A 21,458-nucleotide genomic window follows, 5' to 3' on the forward strand; every position below is an offset into this window, starting at 1 on the left:
TATTGGTCTGGCCTGCCAAGTGTTGCTTTCTGAAAGTGCTGCTAACATATGCAGTATAAGGACTGTGGAAATGACATTTTGTTTTACTTTGAAGTTGGATTCTTATCACAGAGTAGGAAACACATGTCTGCTGAGGTCTGTGTATGTTGTCATGTACTGGAAATGAACCTGTGTGTTTAAAGCTTCCCTGACTCTCCCCTGCAGTAGCGTTTTGGTGTTACCAGTACTGGCTACACAGGGCAGGAACCAAGGCACATGGAAACATGGCACAGAGCACTATCCTTCTGACAAGGACACCTCAACATGTGGCAGTAAGGCTGGTATACTTTGGACCTTGAAGGTAGCTGATAACCATGGATTTTGCCAGTGGTGGATATTTCCTAATACCTGCTGATGTACTCAAAGTATGGTACTGCTAATGTCTTTATAACTCTGTACTCAAGGAAAAAGGGGTCTGTCTGGTTACATAAAGGACAGAATAGCTTGGAATCTTACTGATGAGCAGCTGTCCTTACTTATCTAGAAGAGCACTCATCTACTTCTTCTGAAAAGTGCCTTTTTTTTTTTTTTCCCTGCTGAGGAATAATGAAAGAAATTCCATCTGCAAGGGGAAGAAAAAAAATAAGCCTTCCATGACAAGGAATGAGGATAGCTTGGAGTAGAGTGTGAGAAGCAGTGTGGTGTTAAAAGGTGAGGCTTTCAACACTAGTTGTTCAACAGGGAGAATAAAAAGCCTGAATTGTTGATGCCTTTTCAGGCATCTTCCCTGGTTTCCTCAGCAGGAAGGAGAGGGGATGGATTTGGCCACGAGAGGGCTCTGGGAGGACAAGGAAGGAAGTCCCAGGGCTGGAAGTGGCCAAGTGCCAGGGGACAGGGCTGCTGCCCTGCTTGTTTCTGCCCAAGGGCAGGAGAGTTAGGCTTAAGGTACAGCTTTGGAACTGCCCGATGCCTCACCCTATCATGGAAGAAGTCTGTCACTGGCTTTGCAAGTGTTTCTCCCCAAATTGTGAGAGATGTAGGTATATGAGGAAATAGCACCTGTAGTGCAACCCCAGTGCACCAGCACAAAGTAGAAGTACAGCATCTACATTCAGCATCCCTTACAACAACGTGAGAAATGCTATTTCCAGATTTGAGTCAAATTTTGTTGCCTGCTGTGCTAGAGCTAGAAAATGCTGTATGAGCATATAAAATATTGAGTTGTTATTGAGGAATTTCTCCTGCTGCTTTCTGGAGTGTGGATGTATACGTGTTCTCTGGTGCCGTTACCTGAAGAGCTGTTACACACTGCACAGAGTAACTGCTAGTGAAGGTCATGATCACCTTCCTCATTTGCTGTCTTGCCCTGCACGTTGCTGTGTTTGAGTTCCTTATGTGATAGCAACAAGGGAAAACAGAAGGTGCTTGTATTCTAGCCCACTAATGGCAGTCAGGAAAGAAATCAGATATTTTACTCTCTTCACACCAAGAAACTGGTTCTGACAAATTAAATTAATTTATTTTGTAAAAATGATAGTGGTGTCACAGTTAATACAGTAGGAAGGATATGTAATTTTATACACCTGTTTTAACATTACAAAATGCCCTGAAAAGACAAATATGGTGACTGTTTTTTTTTTTTTTTTAAAGGAGTATGTTGACACTGATCACATTCTACTCTGAAAACACTTTAATCCTTTAAAAAAAAAAATCATGGACAAATAGAACCACCAGTTCCAGTTTTCAAGTCTGACATACAGTACAAAATGTTTACAACACTTACTTGAAAGGCAGGAAAAATTGGTCAAGTGTCAGTTAACTCATGGAAAGCTTAAAGTGTGCTTTAGTCAGTGCAAATAGAGGAATGTGTCAATTGCTGTAGTTTCTGACCACCTGGTTAAATCTGGTGAGTTATCCCTGAGAAAGCAACTTCTCTCTGCAAGTCTCTCGGAGCTTGTTGATTGTTGCCATAGACAAACTTCCAGGGTCTGTGAATATTTTCTGGGGGCAAAAGGAGGAAAACTCTTAGTTAAAATGTTGGCTTTGGACAACATGCTGGAGGTCTCATGTGATTCTATTAAGTCTGAAATCCTTGCTGTGAGATCCATACTGTGAAAATGCTTTACTGGCCTCCTTGTGACAGGGTAGCATCTTCATCTGTGCTACTGTACAGATGTAGTAACCTACAGCTCATCACAAGCACTGGAAGTTGTGCAAAGGTGACAATACAAAATCTAGTTTGAATATGTGTCCAGTTACAATTATTTTAGAAGGCACTTGTGTTGGTGGATGGCAGGCAGATTTAGAACATATTAAGCTCTCCTGAGTAATGCTACAAAGCAACAGTGCGTTTCTCGTGGGGTGCTAGTGCCAGTCATTCAGGCTCTGGAACAGATACATGCACACAACAGTATGTACCTGCTGGAAAAAAATCAGTCTTAATCTCTTGCTATACTGCCTTTGCTCTTCTTCTCTACCAGGCTTTCCAAGGTTGTAAATGTGTATGGATTTAAGAATTTGAGGCATTTCAAATGCTGTCACACATTTTTAAGTTTGTGTTGTGTGGGGTTTGGGTATTTTTTGGGTTTTTTTGTGGTGTGTTTGGTTTTTTGCTTGTTTTTTGTAGTTGTTGTTGATCAAGAGCAATACCTTTGTTTCCACTACTTCATCTACAACTTCTGACTGAACAAAATTATGAAGCAAGCTGCAAGTTTATGCACTTTTACCTACAGTTAAGATGTGTGGGCCCCTCAGTTCTCTGTAACTGAGTTGTAACTGACAACTCTGGAAAAAAGATCATAAATGAGCCAGTTCTGAACAACATTCTGATAAAGAAGCCTCCATTGCATTAAACTAAAAACTAAGATAAGGCATAATATACTCAACTGCCACCACCTCTGCTGGTACTAGTATCTGTTCTGCTAAAAAAGAAAAAAAAAAGCCAAACGCAAAAGCAGGTTTTTCATTTACATAAGAACCTAACCTAAATTGTTTATCTAACTGCCTTCAAAGCCCCCTCACTACAGTAACCACACAGTTAAACTGTTTTATCCAGGGTAACTGCAAGAAAAAGTTGATTTTTTTTCTAAAAACAGCTGCTGTAAAATGTAATGTAATTAAGGGTGGAAGACGAGAAGAAATCCTTCAAGTGCAAGTGTTTTTATCAGCCTCTGACCTGGCATTCTCATGGCAGTTAACATTTAACAAAACACTGATTCTAAACACTCCCAAACATCTCCCTTTTAAATTAAAGCTGTACCTGCAATCTATTTTCCATTTGCTCATTTAATTAAAGGACACGCAAACACTAGTAAATTAAGCTTCTTTTTTCTTGTATATGAGCAAAAATGAAATGTAACACGAATGACATCCTACTATGCCAGACCTGTGCACAGAGTTCTGACATGAGCGTGAAACTCTTGAGGCTGAAACTCACCTATTGGGATGTAGTTTTGTGCATACTTAGTAAACAATGATAGTGGAGTTGGCCAAGTGATTTATGGCAGATGTGCTCCTGTTACATTTTTGCAGCTAATAACTTTTACATTTCTGCCATCTTAGTTAAGCTATGGAGCTAATGTTCTACACAGATTTGGCATCTACTCTATTAATAAGAATAATTCTTAGCTTGCAGATTGTCATTAGATTTGAGGATGATGATTTTTTTTTTTCAGTCTAGAAATAAGAACTTGGCACTGCCTTTTTGTTCTAAAGAGAATGCTTTATATTGTGGCCCTATGAAGATTTATCAATGCAAGTGTAAAATTTACTTTGTGTCTGTTCTACAATGCTCTATTACAAGTCATCTGAAAAAAGCACAGGAACTCAATCCATAATTTACTGAAAGAATGCACCAAAGTTATTTTCTCCCCAGACTTCCTGCCTTAACTGGTAAAAAGGGCAAAAAGGATTTTTTTCCCTGTACAAAAGATAATGTGAATGGATTGTTATATATGAATTTGGATAATAATTTAAAAAAAAAAATCTTAGAAAAGTTTTATGTAAAAACTTTCTTAATACTTCTGGCATTTCCGACAGAAACGCTTCTCCCAACTGTATCCATCTTTTTGACTGAGCAAAGCATTTCTAAGTCAATCTTAATTTTTAATTTGTAACAACTGAAAGCTGCTGAGAATTTACCTGCATGAAGCTGTGACACTCTGTTACAAATGCTCCTTTGGTGATCTGCTTAAATTTCTCACAAATGTCAGGGAAATTTGTGGCTTCCAAAATAAAAGCTTGGTGTTGATGAATTAATGTTAAGGCCACACGGAAGATGATCTTTGACCCTTCATAGAATAAACAATCCCATATTCGCAGCACAGTCTGCAGGAAAGGAGAGAATTCAGATTACAGCTTCTTGGTTTGCAGTAGGTAATTGTTACTATGAAATAATGATTATGAGTGTATATTAAGAGAGCTTTACGTTACCAATTACCTCCACTGGAAGAATGTCAATGAACAAGCATATAAACCAGCGTGACACCACCAGGGTCCACATGACTCCATGTCTTTCCATCAGCTCTGCCACAGCTGGGATTTTCATTTTCACAAGTTCTCCAAGGACTTCCTGATCAGTTTTCAGGCCCAGCATCGCAGGGCTGTAATAATCTTAGAGAGAAGAAAGCAGAATTCAGGATTCTGTGGACATGATCTTTCCACAAAATTGAAGAGAATGCCCTGTGCAGCTGAGTATATGAAGACACGTTGAGCCCATGAATCCCAAGCTGAAGTAAATGAAACCATGCAAGGAAGATGTCTGCACTATGGTCATATGGCATTTCTCTTCCAGCCAAGCTGCTCCCTCTGCACAAACACTTCATTCATGCCTACAAAAGTATCTTCTTTCTCTCTGATGTTTTTTGGCAATTCCTTCTTCCTTCCCAAGGAAGGATAATTGAGGTACTTTTCAAGGGCTAGCCTAAATGACAAAAGTCTTACTAATATTTAAACAGTTCCATGCAACCATCGTCTCATGCCCACGTGTGGGGGCTGCGCACCTCCCAGTCCACACAATAGCCAGACAAGTAACAAACACCAAAACAACCTGTAGCCTTTAAACTGGGTCCAGTCACAAACTGGAAATGCAAATTTCTGAGAGTGACAGCCAGATATCACTTCTCCTGAGGTGTGACCTAGCCCTTTCTCTCTTTTTTTATTGTTTTTCCTCTGAGCCAAGGAAATCCCACTTTTCATAGAATAATGCCGAAAGCATGTGAATGACAGATCCCTGAGGCAACATATCTTCCTACTTAATTTATCTCCAAGATGGGTTGAAATTAGACCTACATCTCCTGCACTGCTGATCCCTACACTAAACCATTAAATCCAAAGTTAAGAAAAATGGAGCACACTATGTCTGTTACTCCACAGCTTGTTCAACAGGGTAAGCATGTTCATTACCAAGGTGCAGGCTCAATAATAAGCATCTCACTTCTATAAATAAGTAGCTGTGGGTGTACTTAAGGGAAGAAAAATATTATTTTAGTTCATAAGAGTTCGGATGGCCCAGCAAGGGACAAGAATTGCACAGATGTTTGACAACTTCATATTTTGGGTTTAGATGTTGACAGAAACATTTAAGCTGGATTTGCTGGCTCCAGCCCTGGGAAGCAGTCCTTGATGGTTCACTTGTGCTTTGCTGACAACACCTACCTTATTAACATTATTTACTGAAATAACTGGTACCACAAGCACCTTTCTATGTGTTTCTTTCCTCCACCGATTTTAAACAGTGTAATTCAGGTTTCTCTCAGCTGGTTTCTGCCAGGGTTGCCAGATACACACAGCATTGGCCAATGGTTCAAGTGAAGATGAAAGAATCAGAGCAGGTCCCTTTGGCTGAAATAATTTTAATAAAACCTCCCCGTGCCACAAATAAGTTTAAGATGCTGTCTAAATAATGCAGTACATTTATAACCACTTTAATTTCTCTAATGAAATCACAAGGGCAGTTTAACATTCTACTCTTTCTTGTATCAATAGTTTTCTTGAACAGACTTTCCAACCCAGGAGCCATGTAAGCTACATTTGTCCTGTCCAAACAGCAGAACATCTACAGGACCTTTTATGGGACTAAGGAGCATCATATTCAACCCTTAGGAATGTAGCTTTTTGTTTGTGACCCTTCTTTTCCTTGTTCTCATTGACGAATGATAGGAAAAACTCCTCTACAGACATAAGAGTCACTGCCATTATATACATTCCTTTAACCGTTTGCCTTCCAGTTGCCTGTAGGGAAATCTCTGAGAGCTAAAGCACAAGTAATCCCATGAAAAAGCATACTAAAAACAAAGGGAGCCACACCAAAGCCAACAGAAAAACTTCTCTTCCTGTGTATTTTGTGTTAGTGTTGTGCTCATGTGTGAACTGGAATGCAGGTAAAAGAACGTTAACTGGCTGAGTAAACCTTTTTGAAAAGGTTACTTTAATGTAAGTAAAAAAATCACATTTCAAAGAACAGAGCAAGCCTTCTTCCCTTTCCTGCCCTTCCTCCTCCTCTCATACATCCACCAACCAATTTTTTTATTATTTTGTGCTCCTGAGACATGTGGGTACTTAAAACTTACTTAATTTACCACTGGCAAGTGTCCTCAGGAGGAAGGAGCAGCAGCCCACACGCTCTCTGCTCTGCTGCAATCATCCGATATGCTGAAATCAACAGCAGCTGCTATTTTTAATTTGCACAGCAAAGTAAATGTCAGGATCTCAGCGAGAACGCAACCAGACACCCACCCAGCTTTTTGAGAGCTGGCAAGTAAAAAGTTAACTTGGATACGTCACCCCTTGAATTACTGAAGCAACAAGCAGCTGGGAAGCCTTGGCGTAAATTAAAATTTCGTTCAGGTTTGCTAGATTGTACTGCTGGACAGAAAGGAAGAAGGGACTATTCATCTATCTGGGGCAGCCTCCTGCCCTTCCTTGTGGAGCAGGAGTGGCTCCCATGTGCCCTGGGACACGGCACTGCAGCCTCAGCCCTGCACCGCTGCAAAACAAGCAGGAGGAGCGATAACGATTTTATGCCAATAACTGAGTAGCAGGGTTTTTTTTCCGGGATATGAGCCGCCAGCTCACAACAGAAAGTAGTTACATCAAAAGAATCTGCACCCAAGACATTTTAATATGTAATTACTATACATTAATTTTGGCTACCGTGGGTATTAATTATAACTATTACACATAATTAATGTGTTATTATAATTTAATATCTATAATTTTACTATATATATACTTTTATACATAAATATATGTACATAGAATTAGCTCCTCAAATTAGGAAAGCCGCATTACTAGTCCTCCAGAAACACTCGTGCAGTACCCTGTATTTGTGCAAAAGTTGCCCACGGATCACTTACAAGGATGGTAACAGGACTTCAGTAGCCCAGGGAACAGCACAGAACTGACCTGAGGGCAGTGTTACCCCCTGAGGGGAGCCAGGCTGGCGGAGCACAGCATCCCCAGAGCAAAGCCAGCAGTGCCAACTCCTGTGCTCTGCCCAGGGGACCCACACTGACTCAGCTAAAGGAGGGTGTAAACATCTTTTTACCATGAGGGTGGTGAAACACTGGCACAGGATGCCCAGAGAGGTGGGAGATGCCCCATCCCTAGAGACATTCCAGGCCAGGCTGGATGGGGCTCTGAGCAACCTGATCTAGTTGCAGATGAGCTTTGAAGGTCCCTTCCAACCCAAACTGTTCTATGAGGGCTCTGCATGGATGGCCAGAACTACACCGCTGAGTCAGAAGAGGATCCAGCATCAGCTCAAGCCACCTTTCATGGCCTGTGGCTGGCCTCACTAGTGACCATGATTTTGTAACTTGGTTCAGTGCTCAAGTGTTTGGTAACATTTAACCCAGGGGTATTAAACTCATTTTCACTGGGAGCCGCATCAGCCTCGTGGACTGTGTAAATGTAGAAATAGTTACATTCATGCAGCCCTAAAATTACGTTTGGCCCTTTGAAGGCAACCACAAGGCTGATGCGGCTCCCAGTGAAAATGAGTTTAATACCCCTGATTTAACCTATAGGGGTCTTTTGTTCTTATTTGTTAGGGATACCCAGTCCCTAAAGCTTCTGGAAATGTCCCCTCAGCAAAAATCCTGCATCTCTCAGTTGCTGCAAATGTTTCACTGCATGCCCTATTTTCCTAATCTTGTATAATGGGCTGCTCTGCCCAGAATCTCTCCCTAAAGCTAAGATATCCTTGTTTATGAACAAGTCTACGCAAGCCTAACCCTCCCCCACATCACAAAACTTTTTTCACAAGATACTGTGCAGCAAATTACTTTTACTCACCTGCCATCAAAATACATTAGGTTTATGTTCCTTCCATTTCTTATCTTACAAATTTCTAGATTCGCATGATCCACATTTAATTAGCACATTGATTATTTTTCCCTTCTCAATAATCCAGCAAAAGACTGAGCAGTTGATGACCTAGAATGGACCCTTTGAGTCCTCAACTTATCAAACAGAAGTGGTAACATTAACAATTAGGTGATCACACACTACTTTTCATCACATCCTCTTCTGGAAGGCAACACACAAAATATTGTGTTATAAATTATTATATTCTATTATTAAATTATTATTAAATTCCAGAAAATTGTCTAGATGAAAATTAAGTTTCCCAATATGAAACTCCACTTTTCCAAGCTCTTTTGTAAGCTGGTCCTAAGCTTTCCTTCCTTTCCTCTCAGCTTTCCTGTGGCTGTTGCTTACCCACATGCACCTGCTTTGCCTGGTCTGTTGGTCCTGGTACCTGCCCTATGGATTTTGGATGCCTTGCTAAGTTTAGGAGTCCAGAGGGCAGCAAAGAGCAATGCAGCCAGCACCCTATGTGGAATTTGCCCCACCAAGTGCCCCTGTCTCACCAAAATCCTGCCCCCCGACAGCAGCACAGCCCCATGGCTCTGGTGGGATCAGCAGCTTCTCTTCCTCTTGGAGTTGAGCAGCAAAGAGGAAAAATCTACTTTACCACTGCTAGATGCTTTATTGCTCCTGTACAACACAGGTGACCCCATGAAAAGACTTTTTTCCTTGTTTAAAGGGCTTTTTGTTACTAATGCTGTGCTCATGGAGCTTGAAACCTGTCTGGCAAAGAGAGATTCCTTAAACTGTCTCCCTATGACAAGAATTAGCATCTCTCTGAATCCTACCAGGACGTCCGGGACTAAGATAGAACTGTCTGCTTGTGCTCCAGAACAGTAATGAGATTTGCAGGAAGTGAGAATAAAGCCTGTAGGGACTATGTGACCTTGCTCTCTGTTACAAATAGATTAAGAGGCTCCATAAATAAAAGTTTAAGAAGCAGTACTCTTTATAGCCTTAAAATACCTCTACAAGTCAGAGCTGCAGAAGTTAAAAAAGAATCTTTAAAGTCTGTTGTGCATATGTCAGGTTAAATATAAATACTCCCACTGGAACTAACGTGATATGAATTCTTAGTGTTATAGCGATAACCAAGGCAAGACCTCAGCTCTGCTGCTTATCTTCCAGCATTTCTAACTATTATTTTAAGAGCCTAAATAACCCAGGCTGGAACAAACTGAGTGATCTGTCTTGGTATTTAACCAAACTGAAAAATTAAAAGTTACCTGGTTTAACTTTTCAGCCATCATAAGCAATGTATTTTATTCGCAAGATCGTGTTTATAATGTCCATGAGAGCCACGGTGGGGAGAGAAATTAATGTTCTCTCTCATCCCCCAAACAAGTAAAAATGGTTCATTTTTATACCAACACCGAACATTTAAAAATGTCTCCTTGCTGTAGAAGCATGTTACCATTTGCTACTGGACTTCACTGGAATCTGGAAGAGGCAAATGGAACAGGCCTCAGTGCTGGCAGGGAAAAGCCCAGGTTGCCATGGAAAGAATTGGCCAACTTTGTGAAAACCCCTCAATTCTGCATTTCAAGCCAAAACAGAAACAGACTCCAGCACATGCCTTTGTGGGAAAAAAAGCCCTTTCCAGTAAGCCTTCTGTATAAAACTTCATCTGTTTGCATGTTACTGAACACAGGGGTTATTTTAAACAACCTTGGCAGTGCAAAGCTTCCCTCTCCAAAATGATACGCTATCATGGCTGAGTTTATGAACTTCATGCAACACACATGGAATGAGTTTCATCACCTCAGTTACACAGAGGTCAAACTAGGTTATGATTAGCAGTCCTTTCTCACCTTCAGAGTATCTAGATGCCATTTATGCTATTCCTACACAAGTTATGGACTCATTTGTTCTCCCTGCTGGCAACTCTCAGCCTGCTTTGTCCAAGAAGGCAGGACAATGTTCTGCTGTTTTATCTCTACCATTGAATAGTCCCAAAAGATGCAATAGGTCTTCTAAGAATCTACATCATGGCATAAAAAGTTGGACAACCTATGTTTGGGAGGAAATCAGAAAGTCGCAACAGGAAAAGGAGGAAAAGCAAGAGTACTGCCAATTATTTTTGCAGTATCAGGGCAAAGTGGCCCCCTGCAGATGTCCTGGCCAAAGCGATATCCTGCAGATATGTGGTTAAATGGCAAGCTGAACACTTAAATATGTTGTTTTTAAAACATAAGTTCCTAATCCTCCAGGGGACTGAAGATAAACAAATGAACTGACCAATCAACCCAAAACCGGCCCAAGCCATCTTTATTTTTCCTTCATCAAACAAAACTGAACCAGAACTTCTGTCCTGAGGTACTGAACTCACACCAGAACCAGTTGTGTACTCATATTGTTCACAGTTGAACATCATCTTAAAAAAAAAAACCAAAGCAAAACAAACAAGCCCAGTTCATTTTATGTGGCAGAACCACCACAAAAAAGAGAATGCAGGCATTTTATGGATGCTTATTGGTTGTGATATTGAGATTACACAAAATTTAGAATAACAGCATTTTGGGAAATGATTAACATCTTTTCAGCAAGGACAAAAAAAGCAGTGTTTGATTGTTTCTACATAATCCCATCTGCCTGTATTCATCACTTGCTTCTGATCCCAAACATGAAAAATGGATCCGGTGGAGCAGAAAGAGCCCTTTGGCTTCCAATTTGCATTTCACACAGCACAGCGGGATTCTGAGGGGATGTAGTAGCTACCATTTGGAAACCGAAAAAGGATGCCTCTTAATTATAAAAACAATGGTAAGAAAGGCAAAGATGATGTCCTTCCAGACATCACAGAAGGCAGAGATTAGAAAGACTCCATGTGTAACCTCTCAGAGAAACAAACTGAAGTTAGCAGCATGTTGGGAAGTGCAAATGCAACTTTCAGACATTCTAGTTATTGAGAATAAAACTGGCTAGTTGTTTTGGTTTGGCTTTAATACTAACTCTGCTATGTGCTGCTTAGTAGAGACATTTCCATCATTAAAAACTAGTCGAGATTAAAGTTATAGATACCAAAGCACTCTCATACAGATTAGATAGAACTCTGCCCAAAACGCTGTCACCCAATTCTTCCTTCCTTCTGCCCCCCTCTTCAAATCCACTACCCCTGGAGTTGCTCCTTTTGTGGCCAGTATTTTTCTCATAGTACCAGTGAGCTGACAGATCCCAGCACACATGGGTTATTGCCCACATGGCTGTTTCCAAGTGCCCTGGCTTCACTCCAGCCCCCGCACTCCATGATGTTCCAGCCTGAAGAGCTGCTCACTTTGGAGAAGGCTGCAGCTCACTGGGTTGACCATGGTCCCAGGAGCCAAGGCTTTCAGTTTACAACAGACCTTTAACACAGATTTCCTCAAATGGAGGGGAAATTCACAAACAGCATTGAAGATGATCATAACTGCTTATCATGTTTGTAAAGGAAACAAACATTTTTTTTAAATGGCTTTACAATTGTACAGTGTGTCTCAATGACTGATGACTTCAGCTGAACAAGGATTCCTTTATCTGTGGCTTTTTTAATTCCTCTGTGGGATTAGGAAGTATAGCTATTTAATCAGTTCACCACACTGACAGGATTATTCTTAACACCTCAGCACAAAATGCAGCATTTATATTCTCTCACACTTAAGAAAAACCTCAGTGTTACATTTTTCTTTATCTGTTCACAAGAGCCCTACAGTCACACCATGGGAACTACTGAGAACACTACTTTAAAGACTAGGACACACTTAAAGCGTCAAAGAGAAAGCTGGACAGACACATACAGTTCTAGCCTGATATCTGGAGCGGGAAACCAATCCAGCACTTCAGCCTGAAGAGAAGGGGAATCACAGAATGGTTGTGGTTAGAAGGGAATTCTGGAGATCATCTGGTCCAATCCATGTGCTCAGGCAAGTTCACCCAGAGCAGATCACACAGGAATGTGTCCAGGCGGGTTTTAAATGTCTCCAGAGAAGGAGACTCCACAACCTCTCCGGGCAGCCTGTTCCAGTGTCTGTCACCCTCAAAGTAAAGAAGTTTCCCCTCATGTTTAGATGGAACCTCCTGTGCTTCAGCTTGTGCCCATTGCCCCTCATCCTATCATTGGGGCACCACTGAAAAGAGTCTGGTCCTGTCCTCTTGACATCCACCCTGAAGATATTTATAAGCATTGATAAGATCCCCTCTGAACCTTCTCTTCTCCAGGCTAAACAGACTCATCTCTCTCAGTCTCTCTTCTTAAGAAAGGTGCTCTAGGCCCCTCATCATCTTCGTAGCCCACCACTGGACTCCCTGCAGTAACTCCTAGTCCTTCTTGAACTGGAGAGCCCAGAACTGGACACAGTACTCCAGATGTGGCCTCACCAGGGCAGAGTAGAGGGGGAGGAGAACCTCCCTCGACCTGCTGGTCACACTCTTCCTAACGCACCCCAAGATACCGTTGGCCTTCTTGGCTTCAAGGACACATTGTTGACTCATGGTCAGCCTGCTGACCAGAACTCTGAGGTCCTTCTCTGCAGAGCTGCTTTCCAGCAGGTCCATCCCTAACCCATACTGCTCCCTGGGGTTATTCCTCCCCAGGTTCAGGACCCTACACTTGCCCATGTTGAACTTCATGAGGTCCTTCTCTGCTCAGTCCTCCAGCCTGTCCAGATCTCACTGAAAGGCAGCACAGCCTTCTGGTGTGTCAGCCCTTCCTCCCAGTTTGGTATCATCAGCAAACTTGCTGATGGTGCACTCAGTCTCTTCATCCAGGTCATTGATGAACAGGTTGAACAGCACTGTAGCCAGTACTGACCCCTGGGGAACCCCACTAACTACAGGTCTCCAACTAGAGACTGCACCATTGATCACAACCATCCATGCTGACTACTCCTGATAACCTTGTTTTCCTCCACATGCTTGGAGGTGACGTCCAGAATAACTTGTTCCTTCACCTTGCCAGGTATGGAGGTGAGGCTGACTGGCCTGTATTTTCCTGGGTCATCTTTCTTGCCATTTTTGAAGGCTGGAGCGACACTGGCTTTCTTCCAATCCTCAGGCACCTCTCCTATTCTCCAAGACCTTTCAAAGATGATGGAGAGTGGCTTAGCAATAAGCCTGCCAACTCTCTCAGCACTCGTGGTGCCCCATCCCAGCAGGGGTCATGAAAGCCACAATCCTCTTACTTCAAGCTTGAAGAAAGTAATGAGAATTAATTTCAATCTTGAAGCAAGAGGTTTTAAAGCTATAAGAGCAATAAATAAGACTTCTTCAGTAGCCATAAATTTAAAATTTAGTAAAGTGTTCAAGTTTTCTGAATATAAAATACATGAATCAACCAAGACTGTATTGCTCAAGCATCTCTCTGGAACTAAATAGTCACTTGTCCATTTATGTAGAAAAAGGTTACCACTGTGCACTGCACATGATTTTCTTCGTATAATTTCCTTCACTCTCAGAGCATGTCTGCTTCCACTAACACAATCTTTATGTGGCCACCTTTGCTGTATATGCATTATACTATATTTTGAAGTAATATCAAAGCAAGCCTGCTGTCAGTGCTTCTTCATACTACGCCAAATTAAAACAAAACAAAACCCATACAACTTGACAACACAGTCAAGCAATTTAAAATAAGCAATTCTGCAGCATCTTAATTTGCAAATATGATAAATCCAGAGTAAGCATGTCTTAGGTCAGGAAAAGCCAAAGTAATCCTTGGATATATTCACTACTGAAGGAGAGAGTATGTCATCTCTGAATTAGCAAACCTGAGGTTAGAAAACTGCATCCAGTTCTGCTATTCACATTGAAGGCAAGAAGCTGAAGAACTGGAAAGGACGTGAAAGAAAGGGCTATAAACACTCCTTACAGAAATTAAGCTCTGTATGGAACATGTCTATTTGTAGAAATTATGCAAGGAATATGAAAGGAAACTTCACCACTTCATAGAAAAAAGCACACCAATATACTAAGAGAGTCTTAAAAAGAAGCGATAGCTGTAAGTTAGGACAAGGCAAATTCAGATAAAAAGTATAGCAAATGTTTTTAATAAGAGTAATCTATGGTTTGAATGCACTGCTAGAAGTGCTGGTAGGTTTGGGACCTTTCACAGAGATGAGCACCAGCCAAACGCGTCTCCTGCAGAGGGATTGGGAAGAACCGCTGCCGTTTCCTCATCTGGCTTTTGGTACAGCTAATTCAGTTACATTTCCAGTTTTATGAGTCTTGGTGTTTAACACATGGATTACTTCAAGCATAAGAAGTTAAAATACAAAACTGTATATTAGGATCTATGTTGAGCACCTATAAAGGCATTATACATTTATCAGCTATTATATTATGCTTCTTGCTGTCAAGGTGACATATTCAGGAAGGTTGCATTATTAAAATTGCAATTGAACATGCAAAGCCCTGGTAGACCATTAAAAGGTCAAAAAAAAAAGCTATAAAGAATGAAATAAGCTTCTCACTTTGGCTTTATGCCTCTGCTGTTTTAATTATGCCATTAAAACAGCACAATTCCTTTAAGATGGAGACAGCTCTGTCAAAACTATAGTTTCAATACCACCTGCGCACATTAGTGCTTTTACAACTAAAGCTCAACATGGCTGTTCTGATAAAAATACAAAGCACAAACTAAGTGAACCTTGTGCTGCATGCTAAGGCTTGGCCACTAATTGGTGGACATCTTCCCCCAAACCAACACCTCTGTGTTTCTAGCACTCTACCTATTCTCCTCCTTTGTACTTAGCCAGGGAATTCTACTTTTAATCAGTCCTAACTGAACTAAGATTTCATTTGAAAAGCATATTTTGCTTATGGCTTTTGAAAGGGATGAAACTTTGATTTATTGGGAAGATAAATGGGTAAACACCATTGCCTGCACAGATAGCCAAAGGCTGCAGTCTCATCCATAGTACCACAGAAAGCCTACTGAAGATACTTCGAGTTCAACATAATGAAATTATATTAATACAAGGCTTGCCTGCCTGGAAGAAAGAGGCATAATTGACTCTTCTTCGGGTGGAATAAACCATTTAGATCCTGTTTCCAGTGTAAATAGAGCCATATCAAGGAACAGAATATTCTTCAGTATTTTTAAACACTATCTGTTGCATAGCTGAAACTTAGCACATTTCCTCACAAAAGTAAAGCTGACATAATGTATATCTTGTCATATACAAGAAAATTCTGTTTTACACAAAACTCTACAATTTCCAGCCAGCTACCTAAAGCATACCTACTAAATAATGAGATTGCTCTTTTATTGATGAGGCTTGTGATTTAGGATACATACAGGAAATAAATTATTCCAAAAGTATAAATATATGTATCATTTTAAAGAAGAAAAACAACAGTTACTCATTCCCTGCTAGCTCAAGTCTCCCAAATCCCCTAGCCCAGGGGTGTCAAACTCTTTCTCTCTGAGGGCCACATCAGCCTCACGGTTGCCTTCAAAGGGTCAAATGTAATTTTAGGACTGTGTAAATGTAACTATTCCTACATTTACACAGTCCTAAAATTGCATTCAGTTCTTTGAAGGCAACCGCGAGGCTGATGTGGCCCCCCGTGAAACTGAGATTGACACCTGTGCCATAGCCATTCAGATTTGTAAGTAATAAGCATTTCAAGCCTATTGTGTTTTCTAAATACAGGCACACAATGACTCCTACATTCCACCTTCAGCTTAATAGGACACCGCATGCTTAATTCCTAGGTAAATACAACTGACCTCTAATGTTCAAAGACTACTGCCTTCACCGAGGGTGGTGAACAGTAAAACACACTGGAGTCCCGTATTTCAAAACTCCTAATTACTCAGCCTCCCAGCCAAGCGTTCCTTTCTCCTCGTGGCAGAGGGGATGCTGTACCCCAGAGGTGCTGCGGTTCCACATGCGAGCACAGAAGAACTCTGAGGATGAGCAAGGACTCTGCCAGCTCATGGCCCTGGAGCTGGGCGCTGCCGAAGGGGGAAGACAAACAAATAGCCCAGAACTGATCGATTTGCTGAAGTTTTCTGGGCTGATGGTGCTAATAATAATAATAATTAAAAAAAGGTTGGTTATCAAAAACTGCTACAAACATGAGGTCATGCACATTATGCATCGCCTCATAAGGTGTTTTCCATACCAAAGGTACATGCCTGTGGTGCTCTAGTGTTTTACATTAAAAACACCCCACACTTTTCATCATGCCAGTCTGCTTCACAGGCTGCAAATTCGGCTCAACATTATCACTACTCAGGTCTAGCAGTGTCTCTTTTACCTGAACAGCTGAATAAAATGCTTTAAGTGAAACAAAGTTCCACTTTCCATTGGAGCAACAGGTCTTAAGATGCAGCTGCACAGCCAGTTCTGCATTCAGAGGTTCCCTGACAATATCTAATCAGGTTATTAAAACTAATTCAGCCACAAGAACAAAATAAATTGATGCTTAACTGCAAATAAAAGCAAACAAATGATCCTTCCCTTCAAATCTGCAAGTCTGTGTGCTGGGACTTTACAGAATGTTGCAACATGAATCACTGGAAAGAGTTTGAGACATAACTACACTATTATTCAGTCCAAACACTCATGTCTCTGACTGTACCTAATCTCTCTTGCAGCAATACCTGCCAGTCCATGGCTGATACAATCAAGAACCACAGAGAGCTTAAACCAGAAATGTGTTGGATATCTCTTATCTCAACATGCAAACATTTCCTTCAACCCTAAGTAGCTGAGCTACTCAAAGTCGTATCTTGCGTCGCGCCTTGTGTCCTTGCAGATAATGCCAGTTAGTTCAGTGCAGTCTACTCCTTTTGTGACTATTTCATCATGCAAAACTCTACCAACAGTTAAAAATAAGAGCAAACAACCAGGCAGCACATGTGTGCAGGAAAAAAAAAATAAATTAACAGAAAAGGCTTAAAAGTCCCAGGTTGAAGGAAGGTTGTTAGACTCATCCTTGAAGAATGCTTGTAGGCTATACCTAATGTAAGATTTTTTTATTAACAACATTGGATAAAAAGAAAAAACTGGTGTTTGCTAACAATCCTGAACTGAGAGCTACTGTCCCATGTCAATAAACAAGGCACAAGAAAGTAACATAGTGAAAAGACTGGAGTAAGAGAGACATGACGATATTTAAAATTACAAAGAAAAGAGTGTTCAAATAAAGTTCAGCAAAGAGAGTACGAATTCCTGTAAGCTGTGGAAAAAACATTTGTTGACAATGAGAGAGGAGCAATAGCACAGGCATTATTACTGAGACCATAAATCAAAACCACAGTGCCACAAGGGGAAACAGGCAAGGGAGATCCTACAGGTTCTCTCTCTCAAATAAAACACTTCCAGCTGTGAAAAGAGAGAAGTAATGCCACTGCACTAGCAAATTTTCCGCTAAACAAAAAAAAGTGCCATTGTGATCACATTAAAAAAAAAACACAAACTGGAACAAGCACACAAAATAATTATTAGGCTAAAACAGGAACGGAGAAGAGTTTCATGGAAGAGTTTGACTGAAGCAGCTTGGTAATACAAAAGAATCGTAAAATTAATTGAGTGTTTCCTATACATATATGAAAGGCAAGCACAAGAGAAACGGGGACTTTTTTTAACCCCAGAAGTCAGCACTGGCACAAGAAAGAATAGAAAGTTGGCCATGAACAGACTAGTGCAAAAATCATAAGCCCTCTCTTAACCATTGGAGGAGAACTCTACAACTGATTTTCAGTAAGAGTAAATAACTCCAGCATAGCAGTCCAGGAGACTAATTAGAGTTTAGCTTGATGAACACTGCTGCTTTCAGACTGAGAACTACCAAAGTGAGGGGAAAAAAACAAAAAATGCCCTGCTATATATAAGCATAAATGTCATGCTAAAGTGAGTCCAAATCGCCAAGTTTTTATTCTCTAAAACTCAACATTTAATCACAAATATGGAAAACATAAAATATGCTTCATAAGTTATGTACCAAAGTATCACAGTTACAAGTTCCCACCTACTTGATGCTTTCTAAAGCAACCTCCCCAATATTTCCTCAACAGAACAAAAAAATTTCTCAGCAAGACCCAAAGTGATGGACAGAACAGAAGCATCTAGAGCTACACTGAATACAAATTGCAGACACATCCACTCGGAGCTCAAATTGAATCCATACAGCTTCGTGTGGGCAATACTGTCTGCTCCAGCCATCTGTTTTGAATGAACCTGGGAATAAAAGATCATGGTAACACCCAAAACTTCAGTTAAACAGATAATTCTCTTCCCCCTTGCTGTCTTTCAATGAGATATGCTCCTAATCCCTCCAAATGCCTGGTTGAGCAGCTGACAGATGCAACAGGCAGTAGACGATGGGCTTGCCTGCAGCAGCAGCAGGATCTTCTGGCCTCATCCAGCAGTGCTGCATTCAGCAGACGAGTGGTGTGCACACAACTCCACACACCAACAAACCAAATGGGAATTCTTTGCTGGCTCTCTCTTCCACCTGTGCTAACTCTGTTTGGATGTAATAAAACAATTCAGACAGAAAACCTCTACTGATGGGGTCCTATTCCCAAATTGTCCCCCTTCTGTCAGTGGGTGGAGCAGTCACACCTTCATCCTATTCTGTGGTTTGTACCTCCACCCAAACCTAAAAACTAGCATGAGTGGAGGGGTGAACTGTAGCTTTGGGAGCCCTTCTCCATCACTTCACTGGAAATCTGCCACTAATGCTCCCATCTGTCACATTCTACATTTTTCAGGCAATGACATTGATCTGTGGCTGGCTTGGCTCATCTGCTGACCGAAAAAACCTCACTGTCAGCATCAAGGTACTGGAGCGGCTGTTTAATGTAATTAAATGTGTGTGGGTGGGGGGAAGGAAGCGTTCACAGGAACATCGCAGAAGGCAGAGAAGGGATTTCTAAATTGTCCTAAATCACCACCGGTTTAACTGGCAGCAACAGGACACACTCAAAAATGAGGACAGGACCTGGAGGCATATTTGACGCAATGAAAGGGGGAAACATGAAGATTATAATGCAAGCAGAGCAAGAAAAGAGCATCAGCCACAGAAGTAAAGGAAAAATGTTGGGTCATCAAGCTGTTAGCATCCAACAACAACAACCAAACCACAAACAAACAAACAACACCAAACTGCTAATTTTCCCTCTGAGGATCTGGCGAATACACAATGTTTCTCTGCATTCCTAACAAATAATTGTAGGGCTTTAAAGTGAAATGTGCTGTACCTTGCACTACTACCAGAAGGGTAGAGATTACTTACCTGAGTAAGTTTCTTTATGGTTACCTTCTCTCTGATTCTCTCTCTCGCATACACACACAATATTTCGCTGAAATTATGCCAGTTATTTTATCTGACATGCTTTGAATTTTATAAATGTACAATTCGAGCATGACAGAGGAGGGTAATGGGAATAAAAAATACATTTTAATTTTTTTTTTAAAAAAAGATAATCAGCAACAAATTCTCTGACAATAAAGCCTTGTATTACTCCATACAGATATTTTTACTACATAAAAGGTTCATACTACCTCCCTTAGGCTCCTGTTGAGGCATCCAAATTGGAAGGAGCACCTCAAGCTCTCTTAAAATGGACTGCGGAGGGAAAAGGGGCACATTCAGATCACAATTCTGATCAGATATCCCCTTGCCCACTGACTATAAAAGAACCATAAGCACGTGTGTTTCTACCTTCAGCATGTCTGATGATGCCTGCACTGGGTGTGCTGAACCCAGGCAGAAGTCTGTAGCAAGACTCTTGTTACAGGGTAGTAGAAATATACCCATAAATATAACTTAAGTAAGTGTACACCTCCTTTATACACAGTAGTTGCTTTTCATGTTATGAGTTTCTTCTCATCACCAGTGCTACTGGCACAAGATAAATTCAACAACTAAGGGGGGAAAAACGAGGAAATTTTGTCATTTAGGTATCAGCAAAGCTTAGAAGAATATACAAGAAGATCTAAAAGGTTTATGACAAACTAAAGTAAGTTCCCTACCAAAAACAATGACTAAAAACTTCTGAATCTACTCCCTTGCCCCAAATGAAAACGTATGCTTTGTCCCTCACACCGTGATGTCAATGGAAAGACATCAGTGGCAGGTCCCATGGCAGACAGAAGCCCTGTCTCCTACCTGTTTGCACAGCTTATAGTTCTCAAGGCTGAACAAAAGCAACAGACAGTTGATCTCTTTCAACTACTTTTATAGCTTGAAAGTAAACTTCAAGGCTGCAAAACCTCAAATATTTGCAGATTGATTCAACAAGTCATGGTGCTCCCTGACTGTCTCATCTCTTTCAATCTGCAAACGAAGTCCAACCACCATCCTCATACACAAGGAAAACCTGAGTTCCTACACAGTGTATTCAGCATGAAAGATAATTTCTCACAGTCATTCAAAAACATTAAAATACTCTCACCACTCTTTTTCCTTCTTTCTCCAAGTCTTTCCTTTTTATTCAATAAGGAAAAAAAATTACATACTCTTTTTTTTTTTTTTTTCCCCTAAATCTTAAGCAAGAACAGAAATAAGCAGAAATTAAAGCCTTGGAGTCCTTGACCAGCACTTAGTTGACACTGTAATACTGAATTCAGCCTCCAACCATTCGAGCTAAAGATCTATTCAAAAGCAAAACTGGGCCAGTAGGGAATTTCAAAGCCTCCTTATAAAAAAATTAGTCTTCTATTTTGAATATGGCTTTACATTACGGGTGTAGCTGTAGTCAGTCCTGTGCAATGGTAATGCTAATTCACAATGAAAGCATTCTCGCTCTATAATTAAATCCCAAGAAAGAACATTCCCAGATGTCTTTCATAGGAGTATAAAACATAGCTGTGACTGATGTCTGCTTCTGATTTTAAACTACTTCACGTGTGTAGTGAAATTTAGCTTATACATGGGGCAAAATTCATTGTGTGAACACATCCTGCAAATCCAGAGATCCAGGCAAGGGAACCTAGAGAGTTTCTGAGCTAACCAGATACAGACACTGTCTACAGCTTAGGGTGTGCTGAATTTCCCTCTGGATTCTGCTGACCAGCTTGGCTAGATCACCACTGATTGTAACAGAGTTTCAACAGAAACTTCCCATACAGGCAGGGATTTTTACATTTATTTGCTTTGTTGCAAAATCACTGTGTGTA

General features: G+C 40.9%; 1 protein-coding gene across 2 annotated transcripts in view; it reads right to left on the reverse strand.

Annotated features, from left to right (window-relative positions):
* Nucleotides 1-21,458, reverse strand: part of GRTP1 (growth hormone regulated TBC protein 1) — a 46,558-nt gene that overhangs the window by 9,213 nt on the left and 15,887 nt on the right. The window contains exons 6-8 of one of the 2 annotated variants that reach the window (XM_065829610.2): nt 4,418-4,590; nt 4,120-4,305; nt 1,473-1,980 (exon numbers count right to left, since the gene is read on the reverse strand). In XM_065829610.2, coding sequence (XP_065685682.2) covers nt 1,891-1,980; nt 4,120-4,305; nt 4,418-4,590 — 449 coding nt within the window. In that variant the 3' untranslated portion in view covers nt 1,473-1,890. Of the gene's footprint in view, nt 1-1,472; nt 1,981-4,119; nt 4,306-4,417; nt 4,591-21,458 lie in introns of those variants that run through there. The other variant, XM_065829612.2, reaches the window with a different exon arrangement.

The sequence above is a fragment of the Patagioenas fasciata genome, chromosome 1 (assembly GCF_037038585.1).
Source record: "Patagioenas fasciata isolate bPatFas1 chromosome 1, bPatFas1.hap1, whole genome shotgun sequence".
NCBI classification, from domain to species: Eukaryota; Metazoa; Chordata; class Aves; order Columbiformes; family Columbidae; genus Patagioenas; species Patagioenas fasciata.